Raw genomic sequence first — 16,015 nt, 5'->3', positions numbered from 1 at the left:
CGCCCGGAGTTTTCCTGCTTCCCCGGCCCTGTGTGGGGGAAATGGATGTGGTTACACAACAGGGATGTTTGTTCAGCACAATGTGGTGTCTAGAGGAAGCGGTCTCTTCCCTTGCTGGTCCCTGCAAGTAGACAGAGAGGTACCAGCAGGAAACCCGCAGCCTCTCCACTTACGATGCAGCGGCCTGGCCCCATAGACGGAGAGGATGGGAAATTGTGGCCGCATTTCTGAAAAGCTAAAGCCACTGGAAGCCGCAGAGTTAGCCTCGGGGACTCTAGCTGGGGCTGTCCCCTCCCCTCGGGCAGGCAGCCTTGGGACACAACGGCTCCCACTGCAGCCGGCTTCACACAGCGACCCGGGTGCAGCCTCAGCTACTGAACCGAAAACAGAAGAGCCCGGGACTCCCTTGGTTTGGCTGGAGAGAAACTCGCCCAAGAGAAAGCCCCCGCCCAGCGGCGCTGCAAGCCTTCGCTGCCAGGCCCTCAGAACCATCTTTTCTCAGTGTCCTCGAGCGCCGGCGGTGCTGTCCCAACTCGGAGGACAGGCTCCGTCACCCGGCTGAGGGAGTGCGAGCCCAAGGGGGACCTTGCTTGTCCCACAAGAGACCAACCAAGTCATCAGGAATCTGGCCTCTGTCTGAACCTGCCGAAGTCGTGTCCCTGGGGGAGGCCGCCTTGGCGCCCAGGCCTCAGCGAGGGGGAGCCCGGGCCAGCGCCCCCCCCCCCCCGACAGGAATCGTAATGTGAGGAGAAAGCACCACAACACCGTGTTTTTCCAAGTGTTACCCTTTATAAATAAGTACATTTGCTTTCATACATACAGTTCATTGTACGGATGGCGATCTGTACACATGGGCAGAATGCATTCATTTACCTTTTCACATCTACCTCACACAGCTCACATGTACAGACGGCACAACTGCTCAAGCAAGTACAGCGAAGGAAAATGTCTTTCCTCATACACAGGGGGCTAGATGCCTCTGTGGGGGGCGGGGCTCCCCCACTGCACGAGTTCACAACTGTGTGGTGTTCAATATATTGGGAGAGAGAACAAACATGCACTGGATAATATACTGTACAGAGAAAGTCCTTTACATCTGAGTCATAGAAAACCTAAAGGAAAACTAAGTGCATTAAAGCTTTTTCCAGCAAGTGTCTTGAAAGGACAGCAAAGAGGAGGAAGAATCAAAATCATATTAGTACAAATCACTCTTTAATTGTAGGCTGTACATGTCTGTACTAATTAAAATCATCTTGGATTTGGAGGAGACAGAACAGAGACGGAGATGCTGCGCTAGATGGAAAGGAGGCCATGCCTGAGAACGGCACCTGCCCTGAGCCTGATGAGGAACTGGCCCCACTCAGCAGGAATCAGCCAAAGGAAAAAACAAAAACAAAAATAAACTAGAACAGGAAGTGTAACTTACAGGATTTCCAAAATAACCTGTGAATGGAGGAGAGATCTGGAGCCGGCTTTTCTATCTTTTTTCCAGTAAGCTGGTACACAATAAGGCAGGTACATTCAAGTACTGAATTTTCCAGAATTAACTCTCTGTCTGGTCCTGGGGACCAAAGGGATTAGTTGAGTCCCCCTAACCAGGTGTTCTGGTTAGTGATTAGGCAAAAGAAAAATCCAGCCAGTAAGTGCTACAAAACCAAAGCAGCTAGCTCCTTCCTGTCCACAGAGTAGGTCTGTCTGAAAAACAAGAGCGAGGCTGGCCTGCACCTATGCGCATTCAGCTAAACCTGACAGGTCAGCTTAGTGGGGATCCTCAGAGTCAGCAGGAAGAAGTGAGATGGGATGGGTGAGGAAACATGAAGTAACACTTGATTTTTGGTGTCCAATTATGCATTCATTTGGTACTGACTTTCAAAGCTCTGACTGTGGCCATCACGTGGCCACAAGCATCTCAGGGGGGTTCAGCAGCTGTGAGGCATTGGACACCGAAATGCAGGTTACCAGCACTTCAGCCCTTGAGTGGTCTGTGTGATAAGAGGAGTTGATGAAGACCCAGTGATTATTCAAGCAGCTCCGCACAGTGGCTCCACCATCCCCGTTGTGCTTGTGTCCAGGCCCCCAGCCAGCCACCTTTTCTTGGGAGCAGCCAGAGCTGAATTCAAGGCATTGCATGGTGAAGGTTTCCATGACACGTCTTTGTAGGTAGCTCTTACCCCTAAGCCCTTTTTGTTCACTGTTGTTAGTCATGGTAGATGGTCAGTCTGGAATTCCAGAGGAAAAGGAGAAAAAGCCACACCTCCCAACATGCACGCCCCGGGGGCGGCACGGGCCTCGGTGTGGAAGCAGCAGCAGGCTGCCTTTGCAAGTCGGCTTCCGTGAGAAGTGGGCAGCCCGAGGGCAGACAGACAGGGTGGGAGAAGCTGGGGCAGGGAGGGGACGCCCTGCCCCCCCTGGGGAGCCTGTTCCATTTTGTGGCAAAGATTCAGTGAGCAACTGGTTTTGTCCAAGGCATTTCTGCAGTAGAAAAATAACTATTTTTGAATCAAACCACCCAACTGTGACATCTCTGGAATTGCAAAAGTTGGAGGCCAAGAGGAACTGAGAGGGGAGCTCATGGGGCACAGAGGAGTCTTCCTCATCCCCACCCAGCCACCAGAGCAAGGGCGTTCTAGTTAACATTTTCTGGGCCTCTGCCTGGCGGAAGGTCCAAAGCAGGTAGTGTTCAGAGAGCTTATCTTGCCACATCTGGCACAGATGCCCGAAGACCCCTCTCCAGGCCTTTGTCCCCTCCTTTCTGAACCCTCTGGGCCTGCCTGTCGCCCTGGAAGCGCCCTCCAGAGGGAGGACTCGCTGCCGGGCTTCGCCTCCAGACGAGCCTGGTGCAGAGCCACAGTGACCCCTAGTGGCAGAATATGGTTGAAGCAAGGTGACCTCCACATGACCCACTGTATATGACTAAAATCTAAGGAAAATACTTATGGATATTAAATTAGATACTGGTTAATTTTTCTATTGGGTACATCTCTGGAATATAAAAATACCAATATTTAGAGAGGGGTTCATAAACTACTATACAATATAAGGGCTGAGAATACCTTTCTCTAGGCTGTTCTGTTTACAGTAATTTAGGAAAAGTGTTTAATAATCCAGGCTTAACTAAGTTAGCAAACTTGTATCTCTGGACAACGACCTGGGGTACTGTACATGATTCTAATTAGTGGCATTTTCCTGAGCCTTCGAGTTAAAGTTAAACACATCCAGAAAGAGGGGCGCGTGGGAGACGAACAAGAAGGGTTTGTGCTCTCTTAACTTGGGGCTTTAATAGTGCGCGTCTGCAACCCGGACAAGACACAACAGCAGATACAAAATGGTCTCCATTTTGTCCATGCCAGATTCTCATGTTACACAGGTTTTCCCTTTACTTTGTAAATAAACATTAATTTTTAATTGTTAATTGTGTGCCTTACTGATCCAGTAAATAAAGTAACCGTGTCTCAGGAGTCCCTAAGAAAATTGCTGGAAAAGCACTTTAAAATCACTGCAAATAGGTTTTGTATTTAAAAATTCTTAATCCTCTTGATGCTTATATACAACAGTTGTTTCTTGTGCTATAAATGTTGTGATCCACTGCTTGATTTCTTTCCTTGTTTTTCCCTTGAAAGATACACTAAGAGACAAGAGCGATTCTCCTATTTTCTAATGAAGACATTACGCACACTTAAATAGCCAGTATTTGTCAGAGTTACAAATTCAAACAGTAAAGTGCACCCATTTATAGACATGATGTGATGGAAACCCATTAGTGCAAGGATTCTGGGTGAACGAAACGTACAATTTGGTGAGAAACCTAGAGGCTGAAGTTTGTTACCACTGTCTCCATTTCAGGGTGATGTGAATTGGGTGAGTGGAACTTACCAGTTTCATCTGAAAAACCGCCCCCACCGGAAGCCAGACATTGCCTCAGCGAGTGCTGCTGGGGGAGAGGGCGTCTCAAGATACAGTACTAGGATCACCCCATGGCAGTGAAGTAGCGCAACAGGGCACGGGCAGTCGGCTGGACAAGAAAAAACGCTCTCCTGCCCCCAGTCAGGTCCAGTCGGCATTTTCTAGTCAAACTCAACTGGCGCCCAGTAGTGATATTCACTCCCTCTTACAATGGCTAAAAAGAGAATTGCATTTTGACTGTTTTAAGTGTTTTGCCCAATAAGGCATAGACCCTAAATCTCCGGTTTGTCCAGGAAAGCCGAGAGAGACCCTGGGGACAAGCGACATCAGTGGCATGTCTGGGAGATGCAGAACCTGCTTGCTCACCTGACGGCTGCGCGCAGGTGGTGTGTGTGTGGCATTCCAGACACACTGGGGCACTTTCCTGACTGACACAGACATTTTCCAGAATGTAGCAGCAGCTCCTCAGTGAGAGGTGGGGAGGAAGCATGAGATGCGAAGGGCCCCGCAGGGCAGAGGCCTGGACAGAGCGGGAGCCAGGCTCCCGGCTGCCGGCCGATGCTACAGCTGTACACCTCACCGTCTAGATGGGAGAGAGAGGGGGAAGGGAAGGGAAGGGACAAGACACTGGCGCCCACCCTGGTCTGAGTGGGAGACAGTCCCTGGGCATCAGACAGAGTGGAAGGAATCTGGGTATTGGGCTGGCACCGAGACAAGTCCTGGGCTGTGTCAGGCTTGGGGGCCGAGGGTCCATCTATTCGGCAGAATCTAAATTGGTAGAGAAAGGTTTCTGATCTCAGCCTCATGCTCCCCAGGTCTTAGTGATACTTTCAGAGGACACTTACTGTGACAAACAGGTCTGGTCACATCTGGGTTTTTATTCAGGAAACTGCCCTTCCTATAGCCCTTTACTCACAAGAGCAGAATGATTCCTAGTAACAGAGAGCTGATTCTCTGTTGTTCAGCTTCTGAAGTTCTAGGAGGTGCTGCGCAGTCAGTACCAGGCCCGTGGTAAGGCTTTGGTTTCAGTGTTCTTGCTGTCCATCTTGTGCTGGCCTCAGTCATGCAAAGGACAGGTCAGCAAACGACCTCGAGACACAGAAGAAGCGCGGAGGGTAACCACGGGGTCAGAGGACCTGCTGTCTATCTCATGCGCCCCCACCCAGACCTGAAAGGGGTCTGCTGGTCCCTGAAACACTTCGCTGTGCCTGGTTTTCAGAGATTGCTCCCCAAACACACCTACCTAGAGAAAGAAATGAAGAAACAATTCCTAGAGTGAATAGAAAATGAAACTTAGATCTTGAAACAGAATCAGGTGACCCCTGGCATGGGGTGCAACGGTCCTGGGGGCAAACTCTAAGAATAAAGTCTTGTGGCCCCAAGAGAATTCAATTTGCTTCTCAAAGAACCAATTTCTTCTCTGCACCATGTGGCTTTAAAAGGAAGAGGGCCAGCAGGACACAATGTGGCTCCAGATGCAGACCTGACAGGACCACTGTACCAAACTTTGGGAAGAGTTTGCTTTTGTGAGATACGAGACTCGGTGACATACCAGGAAAAGTAGCCTTCTCCGAGACAATAGGTTTTCGATAGCCTCTGACTGAGAATCCAGAACAGTCTTCCTTCCTCTTTATATATATTTATGTATCCCCCCCACCCCATGGAAAATCAATAGCTTTTAATAGTTAATTGTTGGCTAAAAACTTAAAGAATAACTCTCAGTGGATTATTTAAAAATATCTATGATTCTCCTCCAATTTCCTTGGCTGAGTGAAATATTTAAAGGGCTGGTTGTTCTCTAAATATTTGTAAAACGCTTCTTGGAAAATCAATATAAGTGACATTTAAAATAATTAAATTGTTTTTTTCCCTTCTAATTTCATAGACCTGTTTCTTCTCTTTCTCCTTGATCCTTTTGCCCCTGTAGGAAGACCAGCAATAATCTAAATGAACATTCTAGACCTGATAACTGCGGGGAGCTGGCAGTCCAGGGGAGGACACCATGGCACAAGAATGCACTGGGGTTGGCTATTTGGATAACACTGGAGAAGAATGCAAAGGCAAAGGGGCGTCATACTCCTTCTAAAGTTCCTAGAAGAAAACGAACAAGAAGAACATCTTTGTAAAAAAGGAGAAAGACATTTACACAACAAGAACATCAGTGAAAGCGATTGTCTCCTGGAAAAAGCTGACCAGTGTGTCTGATCTCCCTGGGTTAAAGCACACGGCACAACAATCTCCCCGCTGGCAGCGGAAGAGAGGGAGAGAGCAGGTGGCTGGGGCACAGACGGGAGAAACCGAAGTCCTGGCCCGCCGGAGGCCAGCTTCCCAGTCGGCTGCATGCAAAGGACTCCAGCACGTGGGCCGCCACCTCTGACACCACACAGAAACTGCATGAGAAATTAAGCCAGAGAACTACCTCGGATGTGGAAACCAAGCCTGAAGATGTGCAGTGAAAACATATGGGTCTCACTCCAACAAACGTCTTTTAAACATTAGACTCCACAAATGGTCTCTTTGGTTTGATAGGGGACGTCTGCCCTTGTCGAGAGTCCCGGGACAGCTGCCGGTACAGGTTGTCCTGATATGCCTGAGCCACAGGGAGGGTCCGCGCCACCTTCACGTCGGGGTATGAGGAGGCCTGGCCGACTCTCTCCAGGAGGTCTCCGCGGGACCCGTTAGCCAGCATCCCATGGGGGCTGTAATAATCGTCCTCCAGCAAATGGCCATTCTGTGCATTGTTGGTTTTGTTATAAAAGGCAATGTTGCTGATGGATGAAGGTGGACTGAAGGACTCAGGCTGAGGCAGGTTGCCTGGAGACGTGGGACTGAGAACGGTATCCACGGACGACACGGCCCAGGTCCGATTCTGCTGGTGAAGGTGGGGGTACTGTTGAGTCCGGGCTGTTTTATCTATGATCCCCATGAATGGTGTGGTCCTGGATCGGGTGGGCTCACTGGGGTAGCCTCCCTGAGTGGGAGACACTGGTGACAGCTCGTCACATGACCTATCATACGCCGGTTTTAGTGGGATCTCCATTTGCTGAATTGAGGAAGATGGCCGGAAGGTAGGAGTGAGGTTGGAGGCTGATGAGATACTATTGCTAGATGGAGAGAAGCGGAGGCCTACGCTTTGGGAATGCAGCAGTGGCCTGGGAGTCGGTGGGTGGGGTTTGATTTCATTAGGGTTGACACTAATAGGTCTTCTGATTAAATGTGACACATCAGGGGAACCTAGTTGGCTGGAGGAGCGCTCTAGATCTAGCTTTGAGTGACAGACCGGGTAATAGGACGCGGACTGGCTACGGCCAATCTGTGGAGTCTGGCTGTATCTCATGCCACCTCGATATGCAGAGGAAGGTCGCTGTGGAAGGTCTTCTTTGGTCAACCCTCCGTGCTGACAGATGGCACCTGCGCTCAGGCTGGCCTGGACGTGCTGCACGGGCCTCCCGTCCCCTACAATCCCCCCAATTGACCCTTGATAAACCAGCCGGCTCTGACTTACTCCCACGTCTCCTTGTGAAGACTGGTATTTACTAGCCATTGAGTGGGCTACTTGGCCATAGGCCCCCGTGGAGAGGACAGTGCTTGAATGAACTGCCGAGCTGGGCTGGTTGCTTCTCACAATCTGGGCCTTGGCAGGCTGTAGCCTGAGCCCTTGCTGGGGAACAGCCACAGGAAGCTGAGGCATCTGATAGGGCCGCTGGGCCATTTTGGATAGCGGAGATTTGGGTCTGCCAGGAAGCTGACTGACACTTGTTTCTTGCTGATAGCGCACGGGAGAGCCTGACTGGGACCTATAGACGCTCATGCTCTCAGCTGGAGGGCTGGCCCGATACTGAGGGCCTCTGCGGAGGGGGGACGGAGGAGGGCTTGGATATTCCTTGCCCGGCCCTCCCACGGGAGGGGGGCTAAAGCGGTAAGACCCGCTCTGGTGGGCTGGGGACGTGTGCGGTGGGCTGGGCCTGTAGTGAGAGTTCTGGTGAGTTGGAGAAAGCGCGGGTGAAGTGGACTGGTAGCTCTGTCTGGTGGGAGAGCCCACAGAACTACTGGGCCGGAAGTCAAACACCTGATGCGAGCCGAGCGGGGAGCTGGAGATGTAGGCTGAGTCCCGATGGGCGGGGGAGGAGGGCGGGCTCTGGATTATCGGGAGCCCCTGACTGGGCCGAGCCTCAGTCTGGAGGCCAATGGAGACATTTTCAACATCCTGTTCCAGGTACTCCTCCTCGAACATATCCTGTACAGAGTACGCATCTTCGTGCTGCGCTTCGGGTTCTGTTTCTTCCGGGAGCGGCGGCGGCGGCTGCTGAGGCGGCGGCGGCGGCGGCTGCAGCTGGCGACACTCGTCCTCCACTCGCAGCAGGAGCCTCTGGATCTCACGGTTGTTTGGACAGAGCTTGATGGCCTCGTTCAGATCCTCTAAGGCTGCTGCAAACTGTCTGCTTGACAGAATGTAAACACAGGAACTGGGGTTATTCTGAATCAACAGGAATCACCAAGAACTGAGACCACGGTCGCTATTTTAGAGAACTTGGGTGGCGTCTGTGGGAGTCTGAGGTGGGGGATTGATTTTGTTTGATTTGTAAGGAAGGAAACAGGTAGGCTGTCATTCTGGAAGAGTCCAGAATGCTTCCTTAGCCCGTTTAGCCTCCATCTTCCTTCTGGCCTCTCTGGGATTAGGAGAGAAATGGCCCCATTTCATCAATCCAGCCAGGCCCTTCAGGAAGATTCTCTTAGTGCCCAAACGCACACCAGGCAGTATGAGAGTTGGGTGGGGTTGTCATTTACAGGGTCACTGTCAATTAGCTTAGCAACAAAACAGTTAACTACAATATTTAAAAATCTTGCTGATCCAGCATAATTTTTTCTTTATGTTCTCGATATTTTGGCTCCGAATTTCAGGCCTGTTCCGTCCTAGGCAAGAAGCCTGCCCTCCGCCCTTTCCTTCCCCTGCCCCCAGCACTGTGGCTCCTCTGTTCTGCTACATCAGAGCTGGGCAGGTATGGTGCTTGCTGACTAGGCAACTCAGATTCTAATTTACAGACGAGGACAAGAACTCAGAGATATTCCCATCCTCTCTATTAAGATCGCCCAGGAGAAGGGGCAACTGCCCTTGTGGGGAAGGAATTATCTGGGGAAAAAGAGAATCTGACAGTCAAGCTTCGGTAAGGACTTGGTCACCCCAGCTAGTTAAGACTAATATTTCTGCCACCATCATCACTAGCCTTAACATGGATTCGGTGTTTCAGGTCCATACCCCCCTGGCCACAACACGGACCCTGGAGCAGTGTCAAAGAGAAGGGTAGGGCACTGGGCAGGAGGTATCAAGGACAGTGACAAGGTTCCCAAAGATCAGTGACGGCAGGTTCTAGGTCTTTCTGGAGCCTTTCTTGCCCACTGGCCAAGCCTCAGCAGATGGACACGAGGGATGGAGTTTCTCATGGGCCCCCTCAGTCCTGGCAGCAAGGACCTCCTGTCTCCATGAGTGTGTGGTGTGCTAGTGGTGGGATTTAGGTGAGGAGGAGGTTTGATGCCACCAGACTTGAGGAGAGTCCCAGAAGGAAGACTGAATAACCCAGAGACTCCTCAAATGCCTACAGGAAAAGAAAGAGGAGCCTGCGGTGTGAGTGACCCATCCTACTTCTCTAAAAGGGCCAGGAGGATGTTTTGCTTTTGTGACCTCTTCTTAAGTCACCAGTGTCTCTTGATGCTACCTGCTTTAGGGGTTAAAAAGTGACTGAGATATGGCAGAGGCTTCTTGGAAGAAGGTGCCATTCTCCAACAACGCAAAGGTATTTGTCTCCCAAGGTGAAGCGTCCTAGAGCTCTACAGCCCTGAAGCACAAGCAGAGCTCTGTGCTACGGGCCGTCCCCAGAGCTTGGCCTGTAAGTCCTCACGGATAGACACATTTGGGTATGTAGGTCCCAGCATGGCCTACATTGCGTGGGCCAGAGTTTCAGAAGAGAGACCTCTTGCTTTTCACCCTCTCTCTCTCTCCTCACCTGCTGCTGCGTTTGGCCCTTGCTCTCGCATAGTAAGCTTCATAAGATTTCGGTTTCAGCTCCAAGGCCTTAGTAGCAAATTCCTCCGCCATTCCAAAATCCTGTCATTACAATAGGTGTGCAAATGAGTCATTGAAGAGATATGAAAAAATCGACAATTTGGGAATAAAACAGATTACAGGTACATTTGTTTGACATTTATGGGTGGAACACGTGCGATTCTCAACATGCCTGGCATGGCCCTAGCCATGTGGCCCAGACTGGGAGTTCCTTCCGCCTTTGTCCTGTGTGGCCCTACAGCAGCTCCTGGGGAATTCATCTGCCTGGAAGCATTAAGAGACTCTTAATTTGCCTCTGCTTTTCTAATGAAGTTCTTTCTAGCCCAGAAGCCAGAAATCAACCCAGCGAAGCTCCTGAAGTTGGAAACCGGAACTCTTGTCACACACGTGTGTGCGAGGCAAACACACCCACGAAGCTCACACAGGCCTCATCCTACCCTCGGCTTCCTGACCGGTGAGTGAGCTCCGGCAGGAAGGGGCCTGCATAAAGGAGAACTGCACTGACAGCAGGGCCCAGAGGGGCAGGGACCCCAGACGGACTTGGCCTCAGGCCTCTGGTCCTCGTCCGTGCCTCCTCTGCAGGCGCGAGTGAGTGCGATACCTCGCTTGAACCCTGACACGGTTTCCGCCCCGCGGCAAAGGCTCGGTAGCTGGTCGTTTCCTTCCCATTTCGCAGAGGCCTCTCTGGCCTTTCCTTCTATGAACTGGTGCCTTTCTTAGGAAGCATTTAAAACAACAACAGTAAATAAGAGAGGGCCCGGCTATGACTGGGGTCTGTGCTGTCGCCTCATCTCTTGACCACTGAGGCTCCCTGAGGAGCGTGGTGTCTGTCCTCCTGGGAGAACGCTGGGAACAGAGCCGTGGGTCTGACGGCAGCCTTCCATCCTAAGCCGAAGGGAGACTTCCTTCTCTTCTCTCAATGTCAGAGCTTTAGTAAAGCACTGACCTCTGGTGGCACGTATGTTTCTGAGGCGGAACACGGGCCTGGGGCATGGGTAGAAGTTCATCAGAAAAGGTGATGAGCCATCTCTGATGGAGATGACAGACCTCAGGTGCTTGGAACAGTGCCAGTCATGGGAGGTGGCTGTTAACTGTGTCCGGGAAAGTGTGGAGCTCTCTAGAGAGGAAGTATGCTGTCCTATGGGAGTCACCTATCGCTACTCTGTTTCCAACCTTACCCTTTTCTTTTGGACAATCATCATTTCTGGCAGGACTTGGAATGCTTCGAAGGGGCAGATTCTTTGTTAGGCAAAAGAGAAGGCGGCAGGCTGGCAGCAGCTCCTAGCTTGGTCTCATTCCCACGGGCTGCTGCCGCAGGGGACCCCATATGTCATGTCATAAAAGGGCCTCAGTGCCTTCCCCTGGAGCATCCCCTTCCCACAGGAACCGCTACCGTGTCCCCACTCTCCTCAGCACCTGGGGCAACTCTGTCCCCTCGGGCCATAGCGGTGTCCTCTGAGACATGTGCGTCTACAAGGCTCTTCTCATTGCCAGGGTGTAAACGGAGGATGTGAAGGTCGTGCGCACACACAAGCCCTCGGGAACTGCCAGCAGCCCTCCTGCCCCTGCGGCTGGTCTCGCTTGGGCACAGCTGCGCTCTCTGGCATCAGAAATCCCGTGTGGCATGGGTGGTTGCTAGCTCCCGAGGTAACTGTGAGGCCTCCGGCAGGGGGCTGTCAGGGACTGCTGACAGGAGCTCAGCTACTCCCAGGCTCTGAGAGAGGGTTCTTGGCCCAGAGCATCTGCATGTCCTGGGAGCCGTGGCTGAGGGCCTCAGAGACCATACGTGCATGGCCGGCGAGAAGGACCAAGGGCTCCGTGGGAGAAAAGGGAGGACCAGGAAGCGTTCTAAGACTCCCTCTGTGACGAGAACGGACATGACATGCTGGGGTAAAAAGAGGAGGAGAGGAGGGAAAAGTTCAAGACTAGCCTTTGAAATAAACCTTGAAGTCCATGGTCCTGTGCCCTCCTTCCAGCCCTGCCTTAAGTGACTAGGGCTCTATGAGAAAGGAAGGGAGTGACTAAAATTCCTATCTAGTCGCAGCTGGAATTCTAGTGACCACTGCTCTCACATTTTCCCAAAGACCAGAAAACTGACTGGTAATGATGATGGTATTCCAATCACTTTCCGTGGGAACTAGAAATTCAGAAAGCTACCAAAGTGCCCACAGCATTAACTTTTTTTTTTATCGTTTCAGAGACGGATTGTACTTAGACTTGATTTCTTTCAAATTGCAAATGTCAGTGCTCTGTGAAGGACAACCAAGTTCCAAACGGGGCAGAGAACAGTTTCCGGGGCCTGGTAAGAGCCGGTGAGTGATACGGGCTGCCGACTCCCAGGACTGGAGAGAGCAGCTGGGAGGAGAGGGACTTACGTTCATTTTCCTGCGACAGCGAGAGAGGTTGAGGAGGAGAGACACCTTTAGTTCCCGGAAGGTTTTCAAGTCCTCACCAAACCCTTCTCTAGGGAATTTCTTCAGAGCGTACTGGTAGCGCTGGGCAGCTTCCTTTACTTTACCTTTCTAATGGGAGTACAAGATGGCAAAACACAGAGTTGGTGTGCTGAGCAGCTGAGCACGTGCGGCCCGCTCCCTCCTCTCCGCAGGGAGTACTAATGAGCCCCCCCCCCCCCCCGCCCCCCTGAACACCAGCCTAGCGAGCAGGTCTGGCCTTGGTGGTGAGAACAGGACACTCAGCCGGCAGGAAGGGCAAGGTTGAAGGGGATACCCAAGACCCACGCCAGAGAACCAACGCCTGGACCCTCCAGCTTCCCAGCTGGATTCCCAGGAGACGGACCTCGCTCATTTCAAAGGAGCTTTTCGTTGGCCTGATCTCCCTGGGACACACCTCCCTTCCTACTCCCAACCACTCCGGAGTTACTACTTCTTTACTTCTGGCTTCCCTGGAAAGTTCTGTTCCTGTCTGATGTTCCACCTTGCCAGTCCCCTAGAAGAGGTCATTCTCTTCCTTACCAGGAGGTGGGAGCTAAAACCGTCTAGCTGTTGCTTCCCTCATCTCAATGAATAAACAGTATTAGTCTGTTTCCCCGTTTTTGTTTTTAAAGGCTTGGGGTAAGGCGGCGGTAGAGGAGAGTTTAGAATGTGTCTGTGCAGGAGGGATTTTCCACGATGAAGTAAATCTATGACCAGCTGAGCGATCCAGTCACAGGGACCTTGTACTTTTCTTACATTTTGTATCTGAAAATCTACTGGCTGAGCTCAGAATGACGCACGAGGCATCGCCCCTTCATTCAGCTGATCTTAATCTACTCCATTCTTTCTGTGCAGCTGCAACTCCACCGGGTCTCCCGGTCTTTTGATTTTCTCTGCAGCACCTTTCATTAAGGAGGGACCTGGAGTTGGCCAAGGCAGAATTCCGGGTGGGAACAGCAGTAGCTCTGCCTATCCTCATTAGGAGGTAGGACTCCTTGTCTCAGAATATCAGGAGTTATATTATAACCAAGGCTTAGATTCTTGAGAGCAATGCTGTCCCCAAGTCCAAGAGTAATGAGACCCTTCTTGGAAGTCATGTGAAATCCTGGGTGGGTCAGGACTCAAGTTTCCTACAAGCCTGAGAATCCTAGATTATCATGACTTTTGCACAAAGGGTCTTCAGGAAGTACAACCCTGCTCCCGGGAACTCTGTACATTTTTTACACAGGGATGGGTGGGAGGTGGAAATAACACGCTTCATAATCATCCCCATCTTTGGGCCCAGGGATATCTCAGTGAGGCTGGATTTGTATTTGCCTTTAGGAGAAGATGCTGCTAATCTTTTTTTTTTTTTTAATGTTTTTTATTTTATTTTTGATACTGAGAGAGACAGAGCATGAGAGGGGGAGGGGCAGAGAGAGAAGGAGACACAGAACCAGAAGCAGGTTCCAGGCTCTGAGCTGGCTGTCAGCACAGAGCCTGACGCGGGGCTCGAACCCACGAACGTGAGATCTGACCTGAGCCGAAGTCGGAGGCTTAACCGACTGAGCCACCCAGGCGCCCCAAGATGCTGCTAATCTTAACATAATCAGGTAAGTGTGACATGTAGTCTTCTTCTTTTTTTAAGTTTTATTTACTTGAGTAATCTCTACCTACAGCGTGGGGCTCAAACTCACAGCCCTGAGATCAAGAATCGCATGCTCTGCCGGCTGAGCCAGCCCGGTGCCCCTGACACGTAATGTCCTTATGGACAGGAGCGAGCCTCTGTTAGGATTATGGAGACTTCAGCTTGAACTGTGAGTACAAAGTGACTCCGTACTTTTTGTTGTTGTCATTCAGTGAGTGACTTTAAGCAAATCTTATAATTGTTATTTGTCTCAATTTCCTTATCTTACTCAGGGATGCTGACCAGCTATTATCACTACATACTTTAAAAAACCTATGTATATATTAAATATGAAAGCAAAGATCAATGCCTCTTTCCCACAGAGTACTAGGTATCTGTACTACATAATCTGACCTGTCACATGAGCTTCCAGCAGATTCTGTGCAGAATCTATGTAACTGCCTGCTAGTAACCAGGTAAAATCTGGTGCTTAAGCTGATCAGCTGCAGGCTTATGTAGGCTACTTTTGCTCTCATTGGGATATTAAGAACTCAGGAACCTCAACTGCTGAGCCCATCACGGAGGGATGGCATTCTCCCTCTGTCTCTGGAGCCAAGGATGAGAGTGTCGAGACTTATAGAAAACAGTCAGTGGGTGTTCTGAGGAAACTTTGTTCCTTTCTCCCCTCACCTTATAAAACATGTCCCCCTCTTCCATCAGCTTGCTCAACAGGATGATCATGATGTCTGGTTTGGAGGTGGCCATCGCCCATGTGGCTGGACCTGTAGTGTACAGGATGCATGATGGGTAAAAAACTCAGACAATGTAAGGGTGGTAGGAAGCTAGGTGAAAAAACCATCCTGGGGGAATTTCTGCTGAGAGAACAACTTGCTCCACAACAACGTGCTCATCTTTGAGACCTGGGAGTGTCTTAGGGACTCCCACTGCCAAGGAGCCGCGCTGGGTTTGTGTTCACCTTAAAATAAGAACGGCTGACCTGTCTGAGCCTGCACCACAGGAGGGCAGCAGAGCCTGCGTGCTGTATCTGGGCAGGCCGAGGCTTAGTCTGGGGTTATTTTAAATAAGGTAACTGGGAGAAAGAGTTTGCATTAAATGTCACCACGAGACTTTAAAAAATCCAAAAAGGGCAGTTTATTTTAGAACCTGGGACTCAAAATTCCTAGCTGCTTAGTCTCTTAATTTTAAAATCTGTACTTTGCAGACGGGGAACCATTAAAGATTCTAAAGGCTCCCTTAATTTGTAAGAATCAACTACGCCTCCCTGGGATTTACTCTGAAGCAGGAGTATAATTCGAATGTCAAAAGGTGTGACACAAGCCAACATTATTGAGGACTACTTGACCCACAAAGAGAAAGGAGAGGTTAAATGGATTAGTTTATAGACGCCTGAATTATTTACCAACTAAGCTTTTCAAGGTTAGTTATCAAAAGTTCAAGTTATTCTCTACAACAGTCATTAAAAAAAATCTCCTTTTAAGGTGAAGTAAATTAAAAGATTAGAGGTGTAGGGAACTCATGCAGGCTAAAATCAAAGAGGAGAAGGCAAAGCTGACCAAGCCATCAGACCACGCCTGATGCTGACAGCGGTGAAATATACCTCGTGGGCGACTCGGTAACGTCTGACAACCTTCAAAGAAAGGAGAAAACAAAAAGTTGTAGGAGAGGAAAAAAAAATGGATGAAGGTGAAAAAAAAAAAAAGAAGGAGAAAGCAGCAGTGAGAGGCAGGCAGCAAAAAGCCAGCGCATCAGCCAACCCTCGCCTACAGGCCCGCGGGCCGGGGGCGGGCGGGACAGCGGCGGCGGGACTGCGGAGTCTGAAGCACACAGCGCGTGGGCAAGCAGAGGCTCAGGGCGGCGCAGGGGCCCGGGAAGCTCCCAGGGCGGGGCTGGCGCAGAGGCGTCAGCACCCAGAGGTGCTGAAGGTTACAGCGGCCTCCCGGTGGAGGCTACGTGGGGCATGGCGGGTAACCATGCGATTCTGGACACCGAGTA

At 50.8% G+C, this 16,015-nt stretch overlaps 1 protein-coding gene across 1 annotated transcript in view; it reads right to left on the bottom strand.

The window, feature by feature from the left end:
* Nucleotides 1-767: 767 nt before the first annotated feature.
* TANC2 (tetratricopeptide repeat, ankyrin repeat and coiled-coil containing 2) overlaps nucleotides 768-16,015 on the bottom strand; it is a 365,001-nt gene continuing 349,753 nt past the window's right edge. Inside the window, exons 24-28 of the mRNA XM_029927266.1 lie at nucleotides 15,621-15,650; nucleotides 14,693-14,784; nucleotides 12,340-12,486; nucleotides 9,906-10,006; nucleotides 768-8,342 (exon numbers count right to left, since the gene is read on the bottom strand). Of these exons, the coding sequence (XP_029783126.1) occupies nucleotides 6,392-8,342; nucleotides 9,906-10,006; nucleotides 12,340-12,486; nucleotides 14,693-14,784; nucleotides 15,621-15,650 (2,321 nt within the window). The 3' untranslated portion in view covers nucleotides 768-6,391. The remainder of the gene's footprint in view (nucleotides 8,343-9,905; nucleotides 10,007-12,339; nucleotides 12,487-14,692; nucleotides 14,785-15,620; nucleotides 15,651-16,015) is intronic.

The sequence above is a fragment of the Suricata suricatta genome, chromosome 17, assembly GCF_006229205.1.
Source record: "Suricata suricatta isolate VVHF042 chromosome 17, meerkat_22Aug2017_6uvM2_HiC, whole genome shotgun sequence".
Classification (NCBI taxonomy): Eukaryota; Metazoa; Chordata; class Mammalia; order Carnivora; family Herpestidae; genus Suricata; species Suricata suricatta.
The sequence above is the reverse complement of the archived record's forward strand: the minus strand, read 5'-3'. Positions and strand labels throughout refer to the sequence as shown.